This window comes from Athene noctua, chromosome Z (genome assembly GCF_965140245.1).
Source record: "Athene noctua chromosome Z, bAthNoc1.hap1.1, whole genome shotgun sequence".
Classification (NCBI taxonomy): domain Eukaryota; kingdom Metazoa; phylum Chordata; class Aves; order Strigiformes; family Strigidae; genus Athene; species Athene noctua.
In genome coordinates this window covers 27,991,102-28,016,922 of record NC_134077.1, presented here as the reverse complement: position 1 = coordinate 28,016,922, position 25,821 = coordinate 27,991,102, and the positions used below count along the sequence as shown (strand labels likewise).

The following is a 25,821-nucleotide window of genomic DNA, read 5'->3' as shown; positions in this document are numbered from 1 at the left end:
CCTTTGTAACCTTGCACAGCCACTAGAGGGTACACAAGGACAAAGGTATTTGCATAGTTTTTCCTAGATTTTTTTTTTTCAGCCTTTTTCGTAATATGTCCATTTGCCTGCCTTGCAAATATAAATAGTTTGTTCTCCTGTGTGGCAGTATGTTTGCCTAAGATAAGCTACTAGTCTGGCTCTTTTAAAAGAGTGTTCTATTGGTGCCTTTTACCTCATTTGATCTTAAATGAAACTGCTCATATACTGCACATGGGCTCGTCAGAAGTGATGCAAGAAGGGTGGGGGGGGGGAGAGTTAGTTTGGTTTAAAAAAACCCAAACAAAAAAAAAACCCAACAAAAACCCACTAGGATCTTGAGATGAAGAACTGTGGGTCATTATGTCTTGCCAGCTAATGGTAGAAGGTTGTCCTTCATGTTGAATCTATAGATAATTGTTATCCTCTGAAGTTGAAAAACAAAAAAACCCTGTCTCAATCCCTTCAAATGTAATAGTAATGGAAAGGTACAGTAATATAAACCCCACAGTAATGCTTTGGATTTCTTCTGTTCACCACGTGCATTTTTGAACTTGGATAACTTACTCCTGCAGATCTGAATTACTTATTTAAGATTCAAGATTTATTCCAGCATTTTTCTGTTTTTAATTTTTTTCCAACCCAACTAATTATTTCTTCACCCCTAGTTTACCAGTATACCATGTCTACACACCTGATCCTGCTCTTGCTTTCTGTTTCCTGAAAGCTCTAAGTGGCTGCCTTTATTCTGTTCCTTTCCTTTTAACGGCTGCCAGTTACAATTCTACTATTTCCCCCATGTAGCTTCTCTACCTTGTTTATGCAGAGTCCTCCTTTTTGCCTCTTTTCTCTGTAATTTTCTACCTTCTCACATCAAAGAGGTAGTCAGTGCTTGTTTATCTCTGGTTACTCCTTAAGGACAGTGGGCTCTCTTGGACTGGAGTCAGGGTGTGGCTGTTCCAAGTGGTAGAAACTTTTCCTTGTGCATATTCTTAAATAACAGCCTAGACTGCAAACATGTCAAGTAGATAATGTATTGGGTGAACAAATAAATGGTTAGCAGCAGGTTGCTTGTAGAATTTACAGAAGATAGAGATTGCAAAAGACATGTTAAATCTCATATTTTAAAAGTGACAGTTACAGGTTCTGAAATCATAAATGATCCTGAAATGCTTTAAAATGTATGTACTTACCTTTACTGGAATAATTCCAGTAAATTAGAAACATCAGAAGCTCAAGTAGAACATGAAGTATGTTCTCTGTATTCAGTATGCCTTGAGCAAAAGTGTTGACTGTACAGTTTAAGTGACTTCAATTGCTACAGTGAGAGGAAAAAGGATATGAAAGTAAGGACTGACCTTTTGGGCAAGTCTGTGAGAGTTGTACAAGACAAAAAAGAAGTGTAGACTTACTTGGAAGAGTATTGTGTTCCATCCAAAGATGCTACAATACTGAGTTACCAATATTTGTAATATGACTTAATTAACTTGATTTTATGTAATTGAATTAACAGAATAGGCAAATTAAAAATTATTTACTGAATTTTTCCAAATATTGAAATAAAGATAACTACTGGAAATGAAAATACTAGTTTTGTGAAAGACTTAGTACTTCACAACATCCTGATACTAGAAATAGTGTTATGCAAAATTGAGTTACCTTATTTCCAAGATAAGTCACCAAGTTCAAACCCTCTAACCTGGGAGCCATTATTTAGAGAAATTATTATTCAAATAATGGTTTAGAGACTAGCATTAATTACAAATTTCTAATCTGTAGCTTGAACTAGTCTTAAAAGCACATGGAAGACATGAAGGAGCCGAGTGAAACTAAAGTTACCTGGAGAGTGAAATTATATACATAGTCATGTCAGCTATGTGCATATTGAGCAAATGTCAGCTTTACTTTTCAGTCTTGAAGAACTACCGCTGGTATTAACAGAAGATGTGTCTGTGTTAATTATCCCCACAACATAATCTTAACAAACATAAACATACATAAACACAACATAAACATCTACAGTAAATTCAAGATAGGGGGTGGAAATTCACCCATCCATTCTGCAAACTCCATCTCAACTCTAAAGCGCCTTCTGTTTATCCGTTGCTGCTGTTCATGCTCAATTCACAGATCAAATTCTGCTTTTAGTTGCACAAGCTTTTGGCTTGCCCTGGTCTTGACTGTCCTTAAGTCTTAATGACTCTTCAGGGATGTTGTACAAAGGTTACTCAAGGCATTACTATGCTACATCTTCATACTTGGAGATGAGACAAAAAAGGGGGAAAAATGCCTTTAACTCTGGGTTTTTCCTGATTATTACTCTATTGCAAGCTTGCATAAAATGCCATATGCATTAAAAAACAAAAAGTGTTTTCAGCCTTGTTTTTATGGGATTATCAAGAGAAGAACATTTGACAAAGCGCGTTAACTGTGTTTGTTTTTACTTGTGGAGACCATGCTTCAGCTTTGCTAGCATCATACTCAATATGCTCCCAAAGCTAAACATCTTAGAATTCTACATATTTTTCTTGTCCCTGCTTTGCACTTGCTTCAGTATCCATAATGCCATGAGTTGTCAGGTGCATCTCACTGTATTTTAGTGAGAAAACTTTTGACCTCGTGCCAGAAGTTTTTGTCTGTCTATATGTTGTTTCATATAAAAAGGTAGTTTAAGAAAGGTTGAATGAATCGCATTGTTGACAAAAAAGAGACAAAAATAAACACATTAAAAGCTTTTAACATTAAGCCAATCACACTACATCTGTGTCACTCAGCAGTGGCAGGAAATTTTCTGGGGGACTGTAGCTCAGTCATCTGTACAGTTAATGGGTAGAACAGTTGCTGGCACAAGCTTTGGCCTCTGCACAATTGAGGAATCGGCAAGGTACCGTTTCTGGTGGGCACTTGCACGTGACCAGCCTGTTCTGGAGACTAAAAGGTAAATAATGTGGATGCAAACTGTTCTTTGCAAGTTGGCCTCTGTGCCAGGGGACAGTCCTTGGGATATTTGTTAGTAGATACACAGTCCCAATTCGAGGTGAAATTTGATCCTTTATATGCACATTGAGAAGAATTAAACTTTGGGGAGAAAAACATTGTCCATCTTCAAACTTCAGGAGCAATCTTAGAACTTTTTTTAAATGGTTCTACAGCTTTCCGTCCATGTAATCATCACATACATGCTTTCTCTAAGTGCATACCAGTAGCTAAATTCTGCAAGATTTTTGCTATGGATGCAGGTTATAGGTGGTGAGGAAGTACTAACACATCTCAATTCACTCATACCTTTTCTTATCAAAAGTAGGTGACAGACATTAATTAGTAAGATTTAGGAAAAAGTACAGGAGTCTCAGTGTCCTTGCTCTCTATCTTCTCATGGTGTAATTCCACATGACAATTATTTTTATATGTATATATCAATTAGACTGAATATAATATTAAAATATAATAGCATGGAGGGTTTAAGCATTAAAAAAAAAAAGGTTCAAGTTACATGTTGCAATTACAAAAATCAGTATATGATGTTAGACAAAAATGTCTTACCCTCAAACCAAGTTTGGTAACAGAACTAGTAACTCTAGCAACTCTTGGGAACTAAAACACATTAAGAGCGCTTCAGCTCTGAAACAGAAAACCTCAAAGAAGAGAAGGGCTCCAAACAGAAAACTACACAGTAAATAGTGCAGAGAAGACCAGCCAGCACTTCAGCTTTCTCATATCAATACTGCAAATTGAAAGAAAAGACATTTATTTTAAAGTGTTTTTCTTGGAGAGAAATGTCAATATTTTATTTCTTATTTTTTATTTTGAACACATGCATAATATACTAACCTCCCACCAAAAGTGGATCAAACTGATTTGTTCTGAGGATCCTTTCTGTGCTGTGTGTTTAATGCCTCATAGCTCTTCAGTGCAGTTTCTTTTTTTCCTTCAGCAGTCCACATGTTGTTTAGCAGTTGTTAGTGTTTTCAGTGTATGGCATGACTTAGTATGTGGTGCCCTTGTTTCATTGATTACTGCATTTTGTAGTGTCTGTGATGTTTCACTGTATGATCTATGTTTGATATGAATTGTTCTCAGGCTTTTTTTGTGAATCACTGTGCAAGCAGCATTTCTTATGCAAAAACTGTTGTGTACTGAGGGATCAACCTCACTTTCTAGGTTATATGTCTGAGGAACAGCTGCAGTGCTGTTCCACAGCCCCAGAAGTAGTCATCCATCCCGCTTGGATTTAGGGCTCCATAATCATTTATCTTGGTCTTCAGGATCAGAGTTTGGGAACTGCTGCTTTAGATGTGCATTGCTTCCCAACAGCGATCTGAGTGATGTCTGCAACAAACATTTTCTTATGTTTCCTCTTGATTAAAACCCAAAAGTTCTCTTCCATGCAATTGGTATACTTCCAAGTGTCAAAGACCTTCACGTGAAATAAAAGGGACAGAACTCTAGGCATCTTAGACTGAGGCACTGCAGGTTTTCAGATGCAGGATGCAGTCCTTAAATCATACAAAGCTGAAGGAAAAGGCAGTAACCCAGTTGTAATGCTTTGGGGCTACACAACACAATACTTTATTTCAGTAAGGTGAGTTTCCATGGCACAGGTTATTAACCTTTTATCTGTATTACGATCGGGACGACAAAATTTTCTCTTCTTTTAAGCTTCCTCCGAAGGGTACTGCCATTGAGTCATGTGCCCCAACACTTGCAGAATAGCTGCAGATCCAGATTTTCTCTTGCAAAAGTCCTCTCTGCAAACATAAAGAATCTTAGGTGAACAGGGACTTAATACCATTGGTAAAGAGGTGAAAATCCTAGTATCTGGAGGAGGAGATGTAAATACTCATTGTTGGGTTGAAGTGCTATTCTCTGTCCAGGCTAACAAGCCAAAGAGACACAGTATAGTTGTTTGCTTCAACAGCCTGAGGATTCGGACACCTTGGATCCCTTTTTCAGCTTGCCCACAATTTTTATTTAGAATGACAAGATGCATCATAAAGTCTTCAATCCCAAGCTATGTATTCAGGCCCAGTATGTTGTGTGAAGTGTCTAACACTGGAGTTCATTAATACCATCAATCTTAGTTAAACTTTTTTCTCAATAACTCAGGAGAAAAAGCTTATGAGCTGCACCCCAGTAGGAGATAAGGTGACAATATATGCTTGGGCACTTCAGCTGGTAAGTCTCTTGGAGTTACATGTCATGTCTGATGACTGCTTGAAGTGCTTACACCTTTCTTTTGGATAATAGTTGAGTTGTTGGGCATTTATCCATAAAGCAAGGTTTCTGTGATTGAAGCCCAAACTGCCATTTTCCAAGACAAGGTTTTAATTGCCAGGGTATCAGCAAGAGTAGTTTGTTGGTTTCCTCTCTACCTCTCAGTGAAGCTATGTCTTGAAGAATGCAAGAATGATTCACTTCCTGTGTGAACCTGGTAAGGTTCTGTGCTTTTCACAGGGGTTGCATAATGTGAAATATGGGAAAAGACCTTAGACCTTTAACGCTTCTTCCCCAAAGCTACATGCTTGCTCTTTCTCCATAGCCCAAAGAATATATATCCACTTCAGGCACTGTGGTATTAAAACACGGAAGTATGAAGTACCCATTGGTCATGCTGCAGATGTCATTGCATCATACAGATTCAGGAGAACCAAATGTCATTACGTATCTCCAAGAAACATCAAGGTATGCCATCATTAAAAGCTCAATAGCTATTTTATCAGAAACAAGGTGCAAAACCCTGATTATAGGAACTAGCAAATGTAATTCTTGCGCAATTATTTAATGTGAATATAGTACTAAGTATAATACCTGCTAATCATGAAAAGCCAAGGACTGAGAGAACTGGTGCTACTCAAAGATAAAGAGACCTAATTTGTGAGGCATATTGGTACGGTAGAGTCTGATCAAAAATGATGTTTCTGTATTTTTTTAACCTTCATTGATATGTGACTATCCATGATACCATTACCAGTATGCAGTCCAGCTCCTGAGGAGCTGGACACGAGCTGCAGTGTTACATCCTGCATTGTAAGACACCTAGATGTAAATCACTGTGCCCTTTGCCTCAAATTTGGACTTATTTTTCAAAAAACTTTAAGTAGTTGGTATTGAAAGGGACCTAAGCTTTTTGCTATAAAATTGAAAGTTACAACATTCCTTACACTTGTTGGAATAAAGCCTCCCACAGAGTATTTATAATAATAGAACAGTTGAGAAATATGCACAATAGTTAACTTCTGTAGTGGTATAAATATATGATTTTCAGAAATAAAAATAAATGAGTAAAATAACTGTACAGTCCTTTATAAGAAACGCAAATGAGAATGTGAAGACAATTCCCATGCTGTGCAGATTACAATGCTCTCTTCTTTTAAATTTTCAGTGACAGATACCCTCGGTGACTGAAGCTAGAATCTGTTAACTGCTGTATGCGCTCAGATGCTTGTGGCATTTCTCAATGGGGTATTAGCAAAAACAAGCTGGAGAGCCATAAATACTGTTCTTAATGATTTTTGTGCAATCAAGTAATCAACTCCTATGGAAGTTTTCAGGATCAACAAGTAATGTTGAATGATTCAAAATGAAAAACTGTGTAAACACTTTTGAACAGGAGCAAATAAAAGCATTAGATTTTCTATTACTACTAGAGAAATTTGACTTTTTTGGTAATAAAAAAAAAATTAACAAATTGGTACAGCAATATAGGTGAGCTATAATAAATAACAACAGTTTGCAACTACAGAAGGTACATCCAGCCCGATCCCTTAGTTGTAACATAGGAAGGGATAAAATGTCCTTTTGGTTTTATTAGCAGTATTTAGAGGCATCAGTAATGATCCCATCAACATTGTGGCAAAGGAATCAAAGTTCTGAGCTTTCTGGTATTAACAGCAGGAGCATAATTCATTTTTTTCAGGATTTAAGTATCAGAACATCACCAGACACATAGGTGTACAAACAAGCAGAGGAACACTAGAACTGCTGGATAGTAGTTTAAATCAGATACTGGGAATTTCCAAAAAAAGCAAAAAAATGTTTGGAAGTTTATCACACTGGTCATTTCACAACCTGTTTTGGAGATTCTTACAACAACTTATATTCTAAGATTTAGTTTCCAGCAACCTCTAAAATTATGTGAATTCTGCTTTTGAAATAAATGGCATAGGGTGTTTCACAGTAATTCTAACTCTTTTCAACCTACAGGACTTTCAGTGGTGCCCGTATGGGAATACTCAAGCAAGTACTGGAAAGAAGTGCTACTTTTCCCGTACAATCTTTTGGCACCAACCAATAGCTAAAATGGACCTGAGGCAAATTTCATTAGGAAATAAGGCACTCATTCTTAACCGTGAGTTTGAAGAAGTTACTCAAGCACATGATGTGTTTGTTCATTACCTGCAATTCTCCCAGGAAGATTGGTTGTTGTTTTCTTCTCTAACCATGGCTGTTGGTTAGGGATGGTCTTATGTTCTTTCAGACCTTAAAAAGTCTGCTTGAAATTGTCACAGTTCTCTCTCTCTCTCTCTCTCTCTCTCCCCCCCCCCCCCCCCCCCCCCCCGCCTTTTTAACAAAGTAGCAATAAGGTTGGGCCTGGTTTCGGTGGGTCAAAAGATGTTCTGGACTGATGCCTGACAATGTACCTGTTTGGTGCATTTGTATTTCACTCCAATGCACTAGATCCCAGCCCATTTAAATCTATGAGCATGTATTCCCAACTCCCATGGAGCTAGAAATTTATCCAGCCTCTCAAGTTGTAGCTACTGTATTAATGGTGTTTCTTTTTCTCACACCTACTTGATGCACAGGTCAGAAAGAGGAAGGAGAAAGCAGACGTGCTAGAAATCCCTCAGTGTAACTGTCTCTAATGGAAATCTTAAGCTGCCAGTATTGTGAGCACTTTTAAGCCTCAGAGCTATGGCAGACCCCACCACCAATCTGCTTACTTCCAGCCCCACATTCATCAGGCAGACCTAAATAGCTGAACAATCTTTTTTTTAGAAAACAAGAGAGATTAAAAAAACCCAAACAACCACAGTTCTATGACGTATAGTGAATTCTGTTGCCAAAATTCATGACTGGTAAACATCCTATTAATGGTTGAACTGGACATGAAGATGGGTATCATGGCATCTGCTTGCTCTGCAGCCAGTATATCGGTTTGACAGACTTGAGGAGGCAAGGATGGTCTCTCATCTTAGCCTGGCCTCCTTTGTCCCATTCACTACTTTTCTAGGTGTCACGCTGAGTGCTAGTAGTCACAGCATGCCTAAATGCGACTGCAGAGAGCCCACTTTTAGAGGAATGGCACTTTCAGCATAGTAATCTATCTCCAGCAGCGATTTTCTGTGTGACTTAGATTCCAGTGTTGCTTTTAAATACATCTTCTAGATGTAATTTTACAAGGCCAGCCTCAAATTGACACTTCTTTGCTGCAGCTTATCTGCCCGGAATCTTCTTTCCCTGTGACCTAAGTAAGGGAGGCAACGGCGGGCCACGCTTTGTGAGCTGCAGACCTTGTCCAAAAGGGACGAAGATGCGCACACGAAGCAGCCTGGCGGGGAGAGGGAAACCTGCCTTCTGCCCGACAGCGACAGCCCCTTCTGTTCGTATCCCATCCACCGGCGATGCCGGAGAGCCCAACTCCCACCCGCCCGCCTGCCTGCCCGCCCGAGGCGTGAAAGCGGGACCTGCCCTGGACAGCCCTGCCTCGCTGGATGGACGGTCGGCGGTCGGAGGGCAGGCAGAAGCAGGCGGTGCGAGGCTCTGGCTGCCCCCGCCCGCCGGGGTCGGTGGCCCCGCTCCCGGGTACGGGCACGGCTGGCCGCGGGCCCGCCCGCCGCCGCCCGGCCCCTCCGCCCGCCGGGGCGGTGGTAGGCTCCCGCCGTGCCTCCCGGCGCATAAAGGGAGGCGGCGGGGGCCGGCCGGGGGCAGCGGCTGGCGGCGGCGGAGCAGCCGGCGGCGATGGAGCAGCCGGTGCAGACGGAGACGTGGAAGGCGCGGAGCCTGGAGGAGCTGGTCCGCATCCTCCACCGGATATTCGCCGAGGACAAAATCTGCGTGGAGGAGGTGCAGGCGCTGATGGAGTCCTACGAGAGCAACCCCGAGGAGTGGCTGCAGTACGCCAAATTCGACCAGTACAGGTACAAAGCGCCCCGGAGCGAGGAGCCCCCGGCGCCGCGCCCCTCACCGCGCAAGCGGGGCAGAGCCGCGGACGGCGGGCGAGGGCCGCCGGGGCGCTGGGCGGACGCTCCCCCGCGGCCCGACCTGGCTCACAGCCCCTCCGGCAGCGCCCCGATGGGGCGGAGGGAGTGGGGGGATGGCAGAAGCCCCCCGGGGCGGAGGGGACTGGGCACCGCGGCGCTCCGCGGCGGGGGCGGGGAGCGGGCGGGGCGGCGGCGGCCAATGGCGGCACCGGCGGGCACGGCGGGCGGTTGCCCTGCACCCGGCACCGGTGGGCTTCCCCGGCTGCGGCCCTGCGGGCCGGGCCTGCCGGGAGGGGGGCTACGCGGTCCCCCGGCCGCGGTCCTGTGGGGTGCGGCCCCCCCGCCCCGTTCCCGCCCCGGCGGGACCGGCGCGCAGGACCGCAGCCGCGGGACCGCCGAGGTAATCCGCGGGGGAGACAGAAACCTGCCGAAGCAACCAAAAAAAGTAAAACAAACGAGCAAAAAACCCCAGCATGTCGGCAGCAGAAACCGCCGCGCGGGGGCTGCGCGGCGCGCAGGGCTGGGGGAGTAGACCCCTCCTAAGCGGGTGTCTAGCCTCTGTGGTGGAGCCGGTACGTGTATTCCCGGCATTACCGGTGGGTCGGGAGCCGTCTGTCCCCCAACCCTTTCCTCCTCCGGGGCAGTGCAGGTCGAAGCTTTTTGCTGCTTGCCAGGAGGAAGGGAAATACCTGTTAGGGTTTTAAGTCGCTCCTACTTCGCTAACAACTGATTTACTCCTGCCATTCCTGGCTTCCCCGTCTTAAATTTCAATATAAACACATTTCATTTGAGTACTTCCTTTAAAATAACCGAGGAAATTCCCCCAACTTTTCCTTTTAACCTTGCTCTCATGAAAGCATCATTATGTTTTGACTTTTTTTAGCCTCCTTTCACCTCTTGTTGACTGTCCTCCATTCAGAACAAATTTGTAACAGAACATAGAGCACTAAGAATCGGAAAAACAAAGTGTGCTAACATTAGAAGTATGGATAACAGCCTGGGTTTTTTGGGGGGGCAGCCAGACCTGCTGTACAGAAATAACAGCACTTGAAAAGTTCAGTCAAATGCCAGCATTGATTGCTTATGTTCTGACGTCATAATAAAAATATTCTACTTAATATACGCACAAACAGTGGATGCAGTGAGAGGCAGCATATAGATACATGTTATGCTTTGAAAGTAATTTGTTATGACCATCTTATCTTGAGTAAAATAGAGTGGTCTTATGGGGAAATGAATAAAAAAATCCACTCAGTTGACATCAGTGCACTTTCTGTGTGCCCATGTTTCAATCTTTTAGGTGAGAGTGAGGCATCCTGTCATCAGCATAAGTATTTGCTTTACTTGGCAAAGTAAAGTGCAAATAGTCATGACTAAAGCTAAAATGAAATCAGAAGGTCCCGCTGGAATACTTGCACCATAACAGCTAGAAACACCAGTCCCGGGTCAGAAGATCCCCACTATGGAAAATAATGTATAGGGCAAAATCCCAGTCCCTTTTCTAGTGAACTTTTCAACAGAATGAGACGACTGGTAGCCCGAGGGGGGCTTGCAGGAGAGTACAAGGAAACAAGCGTAAGATGTTGCTATTAAAGATGTTTTCAAGCCCTGAGAGCAAATCAGTCTAGAACATGCATATTGATAAAAAGTCTTTAGAAGCAAGCTTATTCTGTGCCACCTGTAAATTGGCACATGAAAAATCTGTAAGAAATCTTGCTCTGATAAAATTTGTTTTAAAGTAGGTGCTGGCAGAAGTTACCTCACAGGTGTTTTATCCACATACGAATGCTACAGTTCAAGACATAGAACTTTCAGGAACAGAGTAGGAGGACCATGTACAGAAAGCCTGACATCTCCTTTCTTTGGGATTTTTTGGCTTTGTACAATGAGTGCTGCATAATGGAAGGAAAGCCAAGAATATCTGAAAAGGAGCTGCAGAAGAATGTAACCATGTATTTTTCTTGTTTCATTGCAGTCTTCTGTTTCTAATTATAAGCCAGATGCTGAAGTGACTTCATTCAATAACTATTTTGATTTGATCCTGTCTACCACCCTAGTCTCAGACTCGCAGTTCCTAAACTCCAGTCATCTATGTAATTCAAAAGCATTATTATAAAATATGTCATTTTTTTCCCCAGAAAAAGAAAAAAAGCCTTCTTATAAAAAAAGAAACTTAAAAATAAAATTTCTTTTTCAAGTAAAACTTGACTTTCAAAAAAGACAAGAAAAAGGATTTTTATATGTCCCAAGCTTCCTTCATAAATATCTTTGTATAATTTTGTCTTTTATGAGCATATCAGTACAGTAAAAAACAAACACTTTATATTTCAGGTATACAAGAAATCTTGTGGACAATGGAAATGGGAAGTTCAACTTGATGATATTGTGCTGGGGTGAAGGGCATGGCAGGTTCGTATCCAAAGACCATGGTTTTAGCAGACAGATATAAAGCTACTGTATCTTTCGCTGTCATACAAAAAGAGAATAATAATCAACCCTATGTGAGCTAAAGTGTCTGGAAACTGAGCAGTGCAGAGCTCCTACTTGTATAGCAGTCCTGAATATTGTCTATCTTTTGCAAGTCTGTACCTCATGGACATTCTTAGAGCATTCTTTTGAAAATGCTCTGCTTTTCTAACAAATCTAAGCTTCTCTTCTGTCAGAGGAAGCTTTTAGTCCCAGAGATGCAGTGGGTCCTGTGGGCAGGCACCCATACAACACTGGATTGCAAGAAGCAGGACTTGATGCAGTTTAAATAGTCTTTGTTCTCTCATGGTATTTAAAACTTGTCTCTGTGACAAGATGGGAAAAATACGTTTGGGTTGGGACTGCAGGTTAGGAGCAGAGAGCCCCTTCCCAGGAGTACTTGGCTTTCTTTAGGTTCATGTATCTAATTTCCTTCCTCAAAACAGACCATGCTGCTGATGTGGCCTCCTGAGTTGTGTACACAGACTGTATATGGGGTTCTGTAGTCCTACAAACATGAGGTCAGGATCTGTCCCTTGGAGGGTCTTTCACAAAATGTTGGCTAAAACAAAATACAGAATAAGAAAACTTGCAGATTTTGTCTGATTATTCTCGCATATAAATAGAAAATCTAAGGAGATGTTGGAGCAGTTTTTGATTTGTTTTAACTGAATGTGCAATTGAACATTTACAGTATTCTATAGGGCAGTCCATGACATAATACTCAGAGGGATTTAGGAACCAATACCACTACCTCTTCTCCTTCGGAGCTATTCCCACAAAGCCTGTAATTTATGTCAAACTGTGTTTGAGTTGGATGAGCATTTGCTAGAGCTAGACTGAGACCACAAGTTGGTTTTGCTTCCTTCGTCAGGAGGATCAGATTGTTCTCATGGCTTGCGGAAGGATCATGACAACGTGGCATTTGTGAACTGTTCTGTGCCTCAAGCAAGCTCTGCTCTCTTGACATCTCAGTTTGTAAGAAACCCTGAAATTTGTTTACTGGAAACAGTACAAATACTGTACAGTACAAGTACTGAAAACTTAGTACAGGTACTAAGATTTTGACTGAAACTCATTAACACTGTACTTCTGGGAGGGTCAAATTCCCCCTTCTCCCTCATCACTGATGAATGGAGAGCTCTCCCTTTGTCCTAATCTCATTGACTTCTGTAACAGTTAGTCCTCTATCTAAAAAACAAAACCAAAACCCCCAAAACTCAACTACATATCTACTCCATATGTCTCCTAATGTAGCAATTAAAATATACTTTGGAGCAAGGAAACAGATCAAGCAAGCAAACAAATCATACAAGATCCTGCTGGTTTGTTCATGTTTTGCTAAATGAGTGAAATTAACAATTTACTGTAGCTGGTTGTACTTAGTACTATCAGAGTAAGTACTGCATTTTTTTCTTCAACAAATGCCTGGATCCCCCATCAGTGAAGAGACCATGGAAATTAAGCAGAAGTTCCCCCATGTTTCAGGAGTGATCATGGTAGATCTGCAAGTATCAGGTATACTTGCAAATTTATACCAATCTCTGGCTGGGGTCACTGTGGAAAGAGTCATTTTGTTTCTTGGCCCACAAGAGTTTTTATGTTCTGAAGAATTTTTCTGTCTTCCTCCCTTCTCCAGACTTCCTTTGTATTTCACTGTGACAAAGTCATAGGTTGATCAATATCTGACTCTTTTCCAAGTCCTGCTGTATGTGAGCTTATTTTAATGCATTTCTAAAGTAGCAGTTTTAAGTAGGCATACCTTAGTCACTGTGAATGTTTTTTTTCCTAAGACTTTTTGTGCATGACCCTCATGCAATGACACTTCTTTCTAGGGCTATGTCCAGATATAATATACTATGCCATCTGTCCTGTTTGCTGTACTGAAATTAAATATGTGTATCATACTGAGTTTGATTATTCTCTTTACATATATAGCAGCATCCATGATCACACTGACTCACACTGCTTTATGAAGATCCTCCAGGGAAATCTAAAGGAGACACTGTTTGAATGGCCTGAGAAAAAAGGGAACGGTGAAATGACTAAGAAATCAGAACGAGTTTTGAGGGAAAATCAGTGTGCCTACATTAATGGTAAGCTACTAGGCTTGTTTTGACAACTACACACCCATGAGTCTTATTCCTGACAGAGGAGTTAATCTGTTCTCTAGTCTCCTACTTTAGCAGTATAATACTGATGGATTTATGCACAGTTTAAGATCATGCCTCTCTAGATGCTGCACAACTTTCTTTGGTTCAATAAAACAGACAACAAAAAAATATGTCCTTTTAACTCAGTCTTAAGACATTGCAACAATTGTTTGATACTTAAATATGCTGGTTATCTCCTCTAGACCAAGCAGCTTTCAGCACTGTGTACTGAATGAGTATCTGAAATTGCTTGTAAGCATAGACCTTGAATAGTACATTATGAGAAACAGGGGAACCAAAACTTATATAGCTTAATCACCTTCATGTTTTTTCAAAGAAATAATCCTTATAGTCAGTCATGGAAATACTAGGCCAAAAATGTAAAAGCTGTCTATAGAATAAATTGATCAGCCAGGAGCAGAGGCTCTTATCCTCAGTGTTACTTCTTGTCCAAACTAACAAAAGACTGTAGTGCTGAAGTGCAGCGTCAGCAGAATTTAAATGCTCAGGTCTACCCAATTAACAAAAAAAACGCCTGACTCCACAGATACTGAGAGGGGACTAAGTCTCCACCAGTAAGGCTCCCTAGATGCCTAAATCCATGCCATTGCACATATCTGTAACTACACCTTCTGCCACACTGGAGGCCATCCTGGAATGGCCATCTGGGTGTAATGTCTTCTGATGCTTTGAAAGATATTGCACATCACGCTGAACAGCAGAGATTTCAACAGAACAAAAGCAAAGCATCAGAAAAGAGGGCCATCTGCCTTTTATGTGATGAGTTAAAAGCCAGAGCATGCAGCTTGTGGGGCTGCTCTTGGGAGCTCCCCAGCTGGAGGGAGCCTTATGCTGGATTCTGGACTAAGACAGGTGAGGGCATTGGGGAAGAAAGACTAGTGCTCTAAAGCCCTTCGTTGATGGTATGCCACATTAAGTGAAAACACAAAACACATAGGACAGGAAATGAAAGGAGTTTGACACATCTGCTGATGCTCCCATGCCAGGGATGTGGGTTCTCAGACTCAGTCAGGTTTTCTTACCTATACAGTTCTTTTCCAATGCAACCACCCTGTGTGCGTTTGAGCCAAGGCTTCCTTGGTTGTTTTAAACAAATTTGGTATCCAGTTCTCTGAGGCAGTTTGGATCTCTGCCATGTTTCATAACAAATGTTTTGGTTTAAAAGAAACGGGTAAAACAAGTAGAAGGAAAACACCGACAGTGTGTTGATTGCCCTAGCTACTTCAATAGTGAGTGACCTTCATGTTTCTATTGTGTGGTTCTTGGTTGTTCTTGTACTTTGTTCTTAAGGTTAGAACTCACTAAACAGTGTTTATTCAAATCTCCATTAGAGGAGCACAGATTTAAGACTTTTTTTTCCCCCTACGTTCTCTGTTTAGATAAACTATTCTAATTACACTTTGGGCTTAAACTTCAAATGTATCAGAGTTAAGAGTGTACTCATGATTCTCAAGGTATCATGCCTACATTGCACAACACAGTCCTAGGTATTATATAACATATTAATTCAAGTACAAAGGCCTGAGTTGTTTTTACAGCAGGGTTATAAATCTAAATTCAAGGTCTCTTTTAGGTAACTGAAAAACTCCACTGTAGTGTAGAATGGAAATGGTTTGTTTCATGGATGTAGTTCTTACATTTTTATGTAATATCTTGAATCTACCCCACCATTGGAGAAAGTACCATTACTTCATTACTAAACACACAACAGACAGTGCCTTGTTTTATTACGTGTTCAGTTATGCTTACTATTCAGTTAAGAGCTGGAAGCATGCCAGTCACTACTTATTTGTCACCTTAGTCGAAAGACCAGACAAATGAAAAGGCTATTCTCCAAATGAATAAAATGGAAGGATTAATTAGGAAACAGATGCCTGCAGTAGAAGACAATTATATCTCTGTCCATAAGTCCATGCCCCAAATACACGTAGCTGACTTGTGACTGATATCCTTGTTACCAGGCTAAGAATTAGCAATACAAAAACTTTTTCCCTGCAACGTGTCTTGCTGATTTTTAGAAACGCAAATCTTCCTGCTTCTGGAGCATCTGAAACAGCAGTATACTGCTAGGAAATTAAATAACCTTGAAGTCCTTTGGGAATGGTAGCTAGGAAATTATTGACAGCATGGCCTTCCTTAAGTATCTCTGGATTTCTACTGGCCTTTATCCTGTAGCAGGTAATATAGAAGTTACATGAAGTGTGGAAAGCAATAACGTATTTTGAATTACCAGTGTATTTAGGAATCTGTGCTAGAGAACAGCAGTCAAAATCCCTGCACTGAGTTACTCTTTGCCCGTAAAAGCACGGGCATGCCTAACTGTCTTGCTCATGAGTTTCAGCTTAGAAAGCATTTTTACAGGCATCTGTGATCTTGATATATCTTCCCACTAACACAACTTCTTGTTTCATGCCCTTGCTGTTACAGACTCCATTGGCCTGCACCGTGTGGAGAACATAAGCCACACTGAATCTGCTGTTAGCCTGCATTTGTACAGCCCGCCCTTTGACAGCTGTAACACCTTTGATCAGAGGACTGGACACAAGCACAAAGTCAAAATGACCTTCTACAGCCAGTTTGGAGAAAGGACTCTCTGTGTAAGTATGAGATAACATGCTCCCTGCCTGGCCCCAGGCTCTGAGACCCTGTGGGGCTGGGCATGAGGGGCTTCCCTCTTGCCTGCACAGGGCAGAGCACCAGTGCCCCAGGGCAAGCAGGATGTCCAGCAGCCCTGCCTTCTGCAGGGCATGTCTGCATAGAGACAGGACCAGGATAGAACCTGCTTCCAAATACTACTCCATTTGTCAAATTGCACCTCCCTCATGTGGAGTTCCCTGCTTTGTAGCTTGACACCTCCTTGTCAGGAGGAAATCAGTTCCAAGCAGAGTGGAGGATTAATGAGAATTTTGCTACTAACTAAGCGTCTTCAGGCAGCAAATGATGGTAAACGCAACCTAGTGAATGGAATACTGTGAAGCAGCTACACTGTTTTGGTGAACTTAAGTCATGTGTAACATTTCCTGCCTCAGCTGTTCTGCCAAAAAGCATCACATTTCAAGTCAGTTGTTTTAAACCTTGTAGTTTACTCTTAAGAATTCTTTAATAAATTTATTTGAATTCTTTAAAATTAAGACTTTGACATAGAAAGACTTGCTCTGAGTGAGAGTAGGCTGGCTGGCTGTTGTCCGCATTCTTGAGCAATGCCATGAGATTTTATTTGCATAGAAAAGCAATCTTAATATCAGCTTTGGGGGACTAATCTAGGACATCTGGGAGAGCTTAATAGGGTTCCTTTTAGTGCTCTTCCATGCATTGGGAATCATAACTACTTATATGGGGAGAAAAGACAGATTCTTGATGTTCAGCCACAGGGGTTCAAAGACTGTTCAGTTTTGTTAGATACAGAACACTTTCACTGAAGCCAGAAATTCAGTGCTCAGGAGTTTCCTGGAGTGAGCCCTTACTAAGATCCTGTTAAAGTTTTATATAATCAACAAGTACCATGTAAATTATTTCTCTGAAGCTTGTCACATTGCATGATTACAACTTTACCAGACAGCTGAACCACAAACTTTGACCTTCCTGAGTTTTAAAGGTCCTTGAGAAAGTAAACTCAAATTTATAATTCAGATTTTAAAGGGAAGTTAACATGGAAAAATATTGAACAAAATTCACACGAAAGTTCAGTGTTTGCTTGCTTTCTTTTTGTTTCTTGAATATGAAGTATGTAAGATAGCAAGCGAGACTAGACATTTTGACTTGGACTATTTTCCTACTCTTGATCTGTAACCATCTGGCAATGTTACTACCTTTTGTGGGAAACTGAAGCTGGCTTACAGCAGAGAGGTAAATCTTAATCATTGGGTCTCTTTCATGAATTCCTGTAAATGGAATTCCAGTAAGGGAGAAAGTGGTAGCAAGTCTGGGCCCTCCAACTGCCTGAAATTACTTCACACTACAAAAACCTTCTGGTCTCAGTGAGGGTGTCTGGAAAGCTGACTAGAAAATCAAACTTTCTTCTGCTTGCCAGATCTCAAAAAGACATAGGAAGACAGACAGCTATAAGTTAAAAATACCAAGAGAGTAATGTAAAATATACTTGTGTATCTTTTATGAGTGAGAAGATCTGTCTAGCTAAAGCAGATTCAGTGCTTCCCCTTTGTTTTAAATTTTTCTGCAGGTAAAACACACAGGTAAATCCCTAGTGGCTCCTGGTTATGATGAAGTTCTAATTAACTAACTCCACTAAATACATAACAAGTTATATAAGCCTTAAAATAGTATACAGTATGTCCAAGGACTTGCCTGTGGAAGTAACTGTTTTCACACATCAGGTACAAACCATGAGAATACTGATGTGAAATTTCACCAAGGGAAAACTGATTTTGTCTTGGGTGTCACAGCACATCCGTTCCCGCTGCCAAGAATTTTGCTGGGAGAGGTGGTTTCTCTTTGCAGCTTACTTTCCAAGATGTACATTCAAGCAGTTTTTGTCAAAACAAAGTAGAGCAGAGTATCAGGGAGAGAAGATAGCTTGAAGGAGGAGTCACTCCCCAGCTGTCCCTTCTGCTGTGGGCTTGCTTGTGGTCACACAGAGCCAATGAACAAGGTGATTTTGTCGGGTGCATGGTGTCCTCTATAAAACTAGAAAGGAGTACTGAAAATAAATGCACGAAGTATTTTAAGGCTCTGAGTTATTCTGGGGATAAAGGTGCATGCTGAGAACATGAAGTCGGTGGTGACTGTCTCTTTCCTTAAAACAGCAACCTCTCCTCTTTCCTTTTAGGCAACAGCAGTGCCACAGGAGAACAACTGAGAAGCAGCAGCATGCGTTTGCGTAAGACCTACTGAATGTTTAACCAGGGACAGAAGACTCGCATGGCTAGGGCCGACAGACAGCTATATTTCTATACCTTGTACATAGGAGTATACTAGGGCAGCTTCCAGGCTACCCGCAGTTCTTCTGAGCGAATGCCGATTGTGGGACATTAAGCTAACTAGTGCCGTAAACTACTTCAGAGGTTAGATGCCTTTTCTTAGGCTCCTGTCAGAATTAAGTAGTTTGTTTTCTGATTCTAGCCTCCTTTTAATTCCACTTCTAATACCACTCTGACAATTCAGAAATAAGGTTTTTAAACATCATCTGACACTACTTAATAGTCCTGTGTGTATGTATGCTCTCCATGTAATTAGTAACTATTATAAACTTCTAAGCTTCCAGTCACTTGTACCTATGGGTAGTACACTAGATACAGCTAGCAGCAGCTTTTGTTTGTTTGTTTGTCTTAATTAAGACTTTTAGGTTTTAATGCTCTAGACCATTTTGATAGTTTAATGCATTTTTTACTTTTTGTTTTTTACAATTTCATTTGTCAGATCTTGTTTTAAATAGGAGCAGTGCAGTGCTTCATGTACAATGATCTTCAAAACTGATTGGGCAGAGATTTGGGTTTTTAATAAGACTAATCGTACTTAATTCAGCTAATGTCCAGTTTCCAAAGTGTTCCATATACCTACTGAAGAAGGTAACTGAAATAAAACTGGATTTGTGCACATTTCAAAGTTTTCAGCCTTTTTCTCATGGTAACTAAAATATTCATCACACTTTACTAAAACATTCCTCATGAACACCAAAGTCTTTTCCAAGCAATACACTATTAGGAAAGGCTTTAAAAAGCTGAAAGTATTTCAAACATGCGAAGAATCCTGATCCAAATTAAGTTGGTGGGAGTTCTGCCACTGAGTTCACTGGTGCTTAGTTTTATTCTCCAGATATAGTTACAAGGAAAGAACCATCTTGGAAAAAGTTAACTCAAATTAAACTTACCAGAATTATCAAAGCTGCCTGCACTGAGGCTATCCCATTCATTTAATGCAGCTAATAATGTAACTGTGTAGCAAGTCCCCTAGTCTCCTAGTGACTGCTGGTTACTCAGGCACCAGTTTAAGTTTTAACAGTATCCTCCTTAGATGAGTCCCATATTTCCCTCCATATTGACATGCCCAGAAAATATTTATTTTATGAGACCCTGTCTCCCGGGAGGCTCTATTAAATTTCCAAAAAATGTTTAAGCAGTTTTAAAATGAACCTATGCCCTTAGGAAGCAATTACTCCTTGAAGGCCAGTGGGAAAGCAGTAGGTGCTTTGCAAGAGTCTTTTCAGTCTTTTTTTTTTTTTTTTTTTTTTCAGGGGAGGAGGAAGAAAGGGGGCATGTAAGAAGAAGAAAAAGCAGGCCTAAAGACAAAAGAACAGGGATAAGAATCAGCAGTAATTGGGGACTATCTGCATGAAGTGGACCTGGAGGCTGTGCCAAAGAGGGGTCAAGGGAATGTGCAGCCCAAAACTGAAAGAAGGATTAGGAACAATGACACTGCAAGCGAAAAGAATCCCCTGTGCTTTTCCTGGGCTCCAGCATACCCCAGTGTTTAGCATGTTTCTTTCTCATTCACTATGAACCAATTCCTGAAAAATCTTGTCAAGCCAGATGTTGGGCTTGAGCTTCTTCATTTGTCATGGATCAAGTTGTGAGAGTGGCCCAGCACCAGAGCTGAGCTGAGGCTGGCGGTCCAGCCGCCCTGCTCATGCAGGGTCACCTTGAGCAGGTAGCTCAGGACTGTCTAGTTTGGTTTTGAGTATCTCCAAGGAAGGAGGCTTCACAGCCTCTCTGGGCAAACTCTTCCAGTGTTTGACCACCTTCACTGTAGAAAAGCCTTACTTTTAGACAAAATGTCTTGCATTTCAGTTTGCACCCATTGCTTCTTGTCTTCCTCAGTCTTCCCACAGGAAATGAACAGTTTCACTTAACTAACTTCAAATATAGCATATTCATTCTGATTTTGCTTACTAGGTTAAATTAAAGGACAAACCCAATAGCTTGTAGATCACTGATTTAGTCGGGTCAAGGGAACTGAAAAGATCAGAGAGACAGCCAAGAAGCACAGCAGCAATGACAGCAGCTAGCTGTAGCAAGATCCATTGATACAGAAACTTAGGCAGTACTTCAGCTAGCCACACACATGCCTAGCAAGTGAGGCAGGGAAAATATAAGCAGAGAAGATAACAACTATCTACCCAAGTTGTCCTCAAAACTGTTTAGCCACAGTAAATATGGCATCATACACTGCAATGAATAATACAGGAATTTCAGTGTTTCAGACATAGGTGCTTACCAGGTACTTATGCCTGCCATACCAGAAATATAAGGGAGTAATCTATCCAACATAAAGGGCACAAATACAGGAAACCTCTAGAGAAATGATTAATTGGGTCCAGAGTCCTTAGAATGCCAAAGCCAGCGCTTTGCTACTTGCTAAGCACTAGCAATGCATCTTGCGCTCTGTACAGCACAAGCATAAAGCTGGTACGTACCAAAAGTAATATATAATCAATATCAAGCAGTATAATGAGAAATAGACTCACCTTTTCCCCTACACAAATAAGTTCACATAACCTATGTTGGTTTAAAACACAGAAACCAGTAACAACAAAATAGTTTTTGCGCATTGTTATGGCTGAACAGGCAAAGTATTAAACCTTCTGGCACATGAAAGTACTCAAGATTTGGAGTAGTGCTAAATGGCCAGCTGATGAGGTAGCAATATGCTGTAGGCTGACAATTAGCTTTCAGTGGGCGATGAGCAGATGTTTAGTGTTTCATATGCTTTCATCTGGAAAGATGTTATTGAGCAGTGTCACTGTAAACTGAAGAGAGTTTTTCACATGTGTTTCAGTTTAAATCCTTAAGTGGTAAGAGATGCTGCCCTAAATCACTAATACTACTAAATCATTCAGGTTGGCAACAGCAGGAAGAACTCAGCCTAACTATGATTTGGTGTATTAACTAAGATTTCAGTGAAGGAGCTTCAACAGAAAGACACAGGAACGCAAAGTCACATGAGGAGTGGAACAAACAGCAATATCTACATGAATTCAGCAAATTGCAAGGGTTTGGTGGTTTTGTTTTTGTTTTGGAGAGTCATTATTAGAGATTTTGCAGTAAGAGAAGTTGTTTATCAAAGACATGTTTTACATGGGAAGGCTAGTAGCAAAGAGTCTCTGGGAAGGCATATGCCATATGCAAGGGAAAAGCTGACAAGAGGGACTCTTCTGGGAATGAAAATGCTATCCCTGTCTGTGTAACTATGGTTGATGAGAACTAGCTTATCAGAAAGAAATACAGGACATGTGGGAGTTTTCATTCTGGGAGTTGTCACCTATGTATAACCAGCACGTGAGCAGCTTTTTTTTCCCATGCTGAGAGGTATGGGAGCTCTGAAACCTCTAACAGGAATTGTTGCTCAGAGAGAGTCCCTTGCTGCATAAACAGTTTCTTAATGTTCTTGTGGATAATTGAGCCTAGAGTTACTTCGCCTGGAGTTACTTTCTGTCTAACTCACTACAAAATCTTAGCATATGTAAATTTGTTATTGAAGCCTGGGTGACAGTCTCTTGATGTATGAGCGTTATTCATCTTCTTCCATTGTTGATGTATGGAGGAACAGAGCAGAATCAAAGTCCACTCTATATGTAACCCTGCTTCCATTACAAACTTTTTTCTCTAAACCACAGAGATACAATATGTGCTATTCATTACCTAATCTTTATAGTTATTTTTTCACACTCCTCTCATGGCCAAGAGAAAGCTGTGTAGCAAGGATATAGCCTTCCCAAGGTTAAAAGAGGTGACCTGTCTACAGTGACTCTGTTTGCAGAGACAAGTAGAACGACGTGAAGTTCAGTACTTTTCAACTATACTACGTATTCTGCTCTTGACAGTTTAGCTTATGAAAGACTTTGCTGTCCTTAAATGTCAGAGAGTCTTATGTTCCAGTCATGGACAGTAGCTCTAGCCTCTCCAGCTGGTAAAGGAAGAAAAAACACCAGTTGTGCAGGCCTTCATGACTAGTTCTGGCCCTTGTAGCTCATGTTAAGCTTTATTCAATAATTAGATCTCAAATCGTTGAATCCCGTGGGTACTTTACGCTACACTGCACTACAGACAAATGCTTCTAACTTAATTGATTGTTCCTGCATGCTAAATAAGAAAAGTTTTGGCTTTTTTAACAAATAATGAAACACCTTTTCCAGATATATTTTCTCTTTGCTTTTACTCTCCAATTCACTAAAAATCATTGGTATAGACAGATGAGTACATTATTTTCTCATAAAGCCTAACTTCTTGACAGCTGAGGTGTGCCTCTTTCCTGTTTTATTGTAGATTCAGAGGAACACTTAATGCCAAAATGGACTCTATTTGCACTTCAATTCCCAGTAGGAAAAAAAATTCTTTTCTGAACCACAAAGATGAAGTGTGTATGCTGTTCACTGGCTCATGTTTTGGTTTATTTTTCATGACCATCCTGCTCTTGATTTTAGATTTATATTATTTCAGGGCCCTGTGTTCTCCTCGATCTAGTTTAGCTAACTGGCTGACCTATGGCCAATTGTGGTGAAGAACATTTTAAAACATGATGATTAAATGTGAATGAATATATTTCTTAGGGGATGAAACCTCACTAGCCTGCTTCCTTAATTCATAATTAGAGAAACAACATAAGAGGATTGTGTGGCACATGCTACTCTGGTCTGGCCAGTTTCTCTGAGAACCACATGAATCACAAAGCCATGAGCGTAACATGTTCCATGACTAGAAAGCAAAACTGCCCTAGATGACAGCTATGTCCCACTCTCCGCTGCCACTCAGTATTTAGATTCAGACCCTCCATATCTCTGTTTTTTTCATTTTTGCTTGCTTTTTAAATCACACTCTGAATGCCAAGTGTTTGATTTTCTTGTCTAAAAGAAAGTCTAGTCTTGTCTTGACTATCTCAGGAAGCTCTGAGAACAGCAGCCAGAAAAATGAACCGCCTCTTCTCTCCCTAGCTGAAAAAGATGCCCCTGAAACACATCACCTATTTGCAGTGAGCACTCTGATTAAATAAGCGTGCTGAAAAATATTTTTTCCCTTGTTTCTATCTGCAGGCAAATACAAAGCTTTGCCCTTAAGAGAACTGCAAAACAGCTGTGTGAGTGCTTGGCGCTAGGTGCAGAGACCTGTTGATCACTCACTTAAAGAGTGGCCCTGAAAGTGCATGTCCTAAGCATAAGGACAGGCAATCCTGAGGAGCCAGAATAGCTCTGGAGATTAGAGAACTACTCTGTAAATGCTGAGGGTCTCTTGCTACTGCAAAGACCAAGTTCACCTGAGGTTTGGTTACATATGATTACAGAAACCAAGGTTTGAACATTTCACTGAAAAACCTGCTGGGAAGCACTCAGGCCTGTGGCATATGGCTATTCCTCTGTCAAAACTAGGCCTCTGAATGGGCCTGGGATAGCTGATATGAGAATATTTACCGAACATATTCACAAGGAAGAAAACAGCATTTGTAAAAGCCTGCTTCAAAGAAAATGTGCAAAATAGCCCTGTAAACTCAGAGGCTGGACGAAGCCTTATCACCTTTTTGGGATAAATCTTTTCTCAGTATAGGTTGGAATAGCAATGCTGTCATCAACCAATTTATATTTCACATTGGTTGAAAAGATGGATCTTATTTTAAGACTTTACTGGGACTGAGTGCTTCATTTTGGTTACATGTATTACCTGAGACTTCAAGCAGTGGCCCTGCCTGAACATGGTTCTTATGAGTGAAAATGTAGTCCTTCACTGCTGGAGAAAAGCTTTAACCTCCGACGTTTCATGTTGGCCAGGAGTATTCAGAATTAGAATCTCTAGGCAAAAGGCAAGCATGAGAGGGAAAAGCGTCTTCCTACATCATTGCATCAATTAAAACAAATAGCATGCCTCTCTGGTTTTGCATTTCACTTCACTGCTTCATTGCAACATAAACCCAGATTAAGGAGGTCCTGTCATTTGTTATCCCTACTTTGGGGTTCTTATATCCTGGAAAAATAAAACTCTTGGGTTAAGGTTTATGGTCTGGATTCTGGTTCCTGCCCTGCTGGCACAAAACACTTGAAAAAACAGCTTAAGTCATCTGCAGACTCCCCAAACTTAGAATTTTTGTTAACACAGTAGTTAGGACATTTTTCAGAGCAGTGCAATATTCCAATTGTAAACTTTTTCAAACCAGGCAGGAAAAGTACTCAGGGCTCTCAACAAAAATAATTGCATAAGGTATAAGAGTGCAAATTTTGCTGCCTTCTTACATGCAATGTGATACCACTAGTGTCATTCCTCCATGGATCATGGAAGTATAGGTATTACAGAATTAGACTCTGATACACCAAATAAGCTAAATTATGTCTAAGTAACTTGTATAGCCTCAACTGATGCAGCATCTGTGTTTCTAAAAATATTTATTCCTACTGTATCAAGCCTGTGACAGGTGAATAATAGTAAGTTCTTTAATAATAAGGGAATTGAGGCACAGTGAAAATGGTCACCTTCTGTCAGACAGAAAAGATAGCTCTACAAAAGTGATGCAAACCCCATGCTAGTTTCCAATCCATTTAGTTAGTCCGTGTTTCTGTTGCTGCCTAAAAATATATCATCTTCCATGGAGAGCTAAAATATAAGAAGAATATATGTTCTCATAGAGCACCTATAATTCAGTTACCTTGCACTTCTATTGTAAGGCTAAAAAGCTGAACTAAGACGTAGAAATATCAAGTGCTCCTTTACAGGGAAAGACCACTCCCAAAGGAAATAACACCAGATATTTTATAGTAGTCTTTGAGTCTGAAGTCACAATCATAACACTCAGTAAAGGCATCTTTCATAATCAGAAAGTCCCAAATACTTGTGCAGGTCTTTTCCACAGACCTGAAAGTGATTAAAACCAAATGGAAAATTCTTTCCATAGACTCATACTAAAATAAAGGTGGGGCTTTGCAAACCAGTTAGTTCTAAATGAAACAGGACCCAAATATTGACTTGCCTTTAGAATTCCCTTATTTGCACCTGTGGAGCAGCTAGTAAGTAAACGAATGACTCATG

The 25,821-nt window shown here is 40.9% G+C and overlaps 1 protein-coding gene across 2 annotated transcripts; it reads left to right on the top strand.

Moving 5' to 3' along the window:
* The first annotated feature begins 8,813 nt into the window (after nt 1–8,813).
* Nucleotides 8,814–24,795, top strand: CDO1 (cysteine dioxygenase type 1). Of its 2 annotated transcripts, XM_074931429.1 has the most exons (6): nt 8,814–9,158; nt 11,553–11,630; nt 13,626–13,783; nt 16,289–16,458; nt 18,648–18,698; nt 20,052–24,795. In XM_074931429.1, exons 1-5 carry the CDS (start codon nt 8,980–8,982, stop codon nt 18,675–18,677), a joined length of 615 nt encoding a protein of 204 aa, XP_074787530.1. In that variant the 5' UTR covers nt 8,814–8,979; the 3' UTR covers nt 18,678–18,698; nt 20,052–24,795. The 2 variants fall into 2 exon arrangements, with proteins under 2 accessions (XP_074787530.1, XP_074787529.1); XM_074931428.1 differs by lacking the exon at nt 20,052–24,795 and having other exon boundaries at nt 8,819–9,158; nt 18,648–19,416.
* The last annotated feature ends 1,026 nt before the right edge of the window (nt 24,796–25,821 follow it).

Coding starts and splice junctions, on each gene's coding strand:
- CDO1 (XM_074931429.1), top strand. CDS start 8,980: ATGGAGCAGCCGGTGCAGACGGAGACGTGGAAGGCGCGGAGCCTGGAG. Junction 9,159..11,552: donor GCCAAATTCGACCAGTACAG/GTACAAAGCGCC, acceptor TTTATATTTCAG/GTATACAAGAAATCTTGTGG. Junction 16,459..18,647: donor TTGGAGAAAGGACTCTCTGT/GTAAGTATGAGA, acceptor CTTTCCTTTTAG/GCAACAGCAGTGCCACAGGA.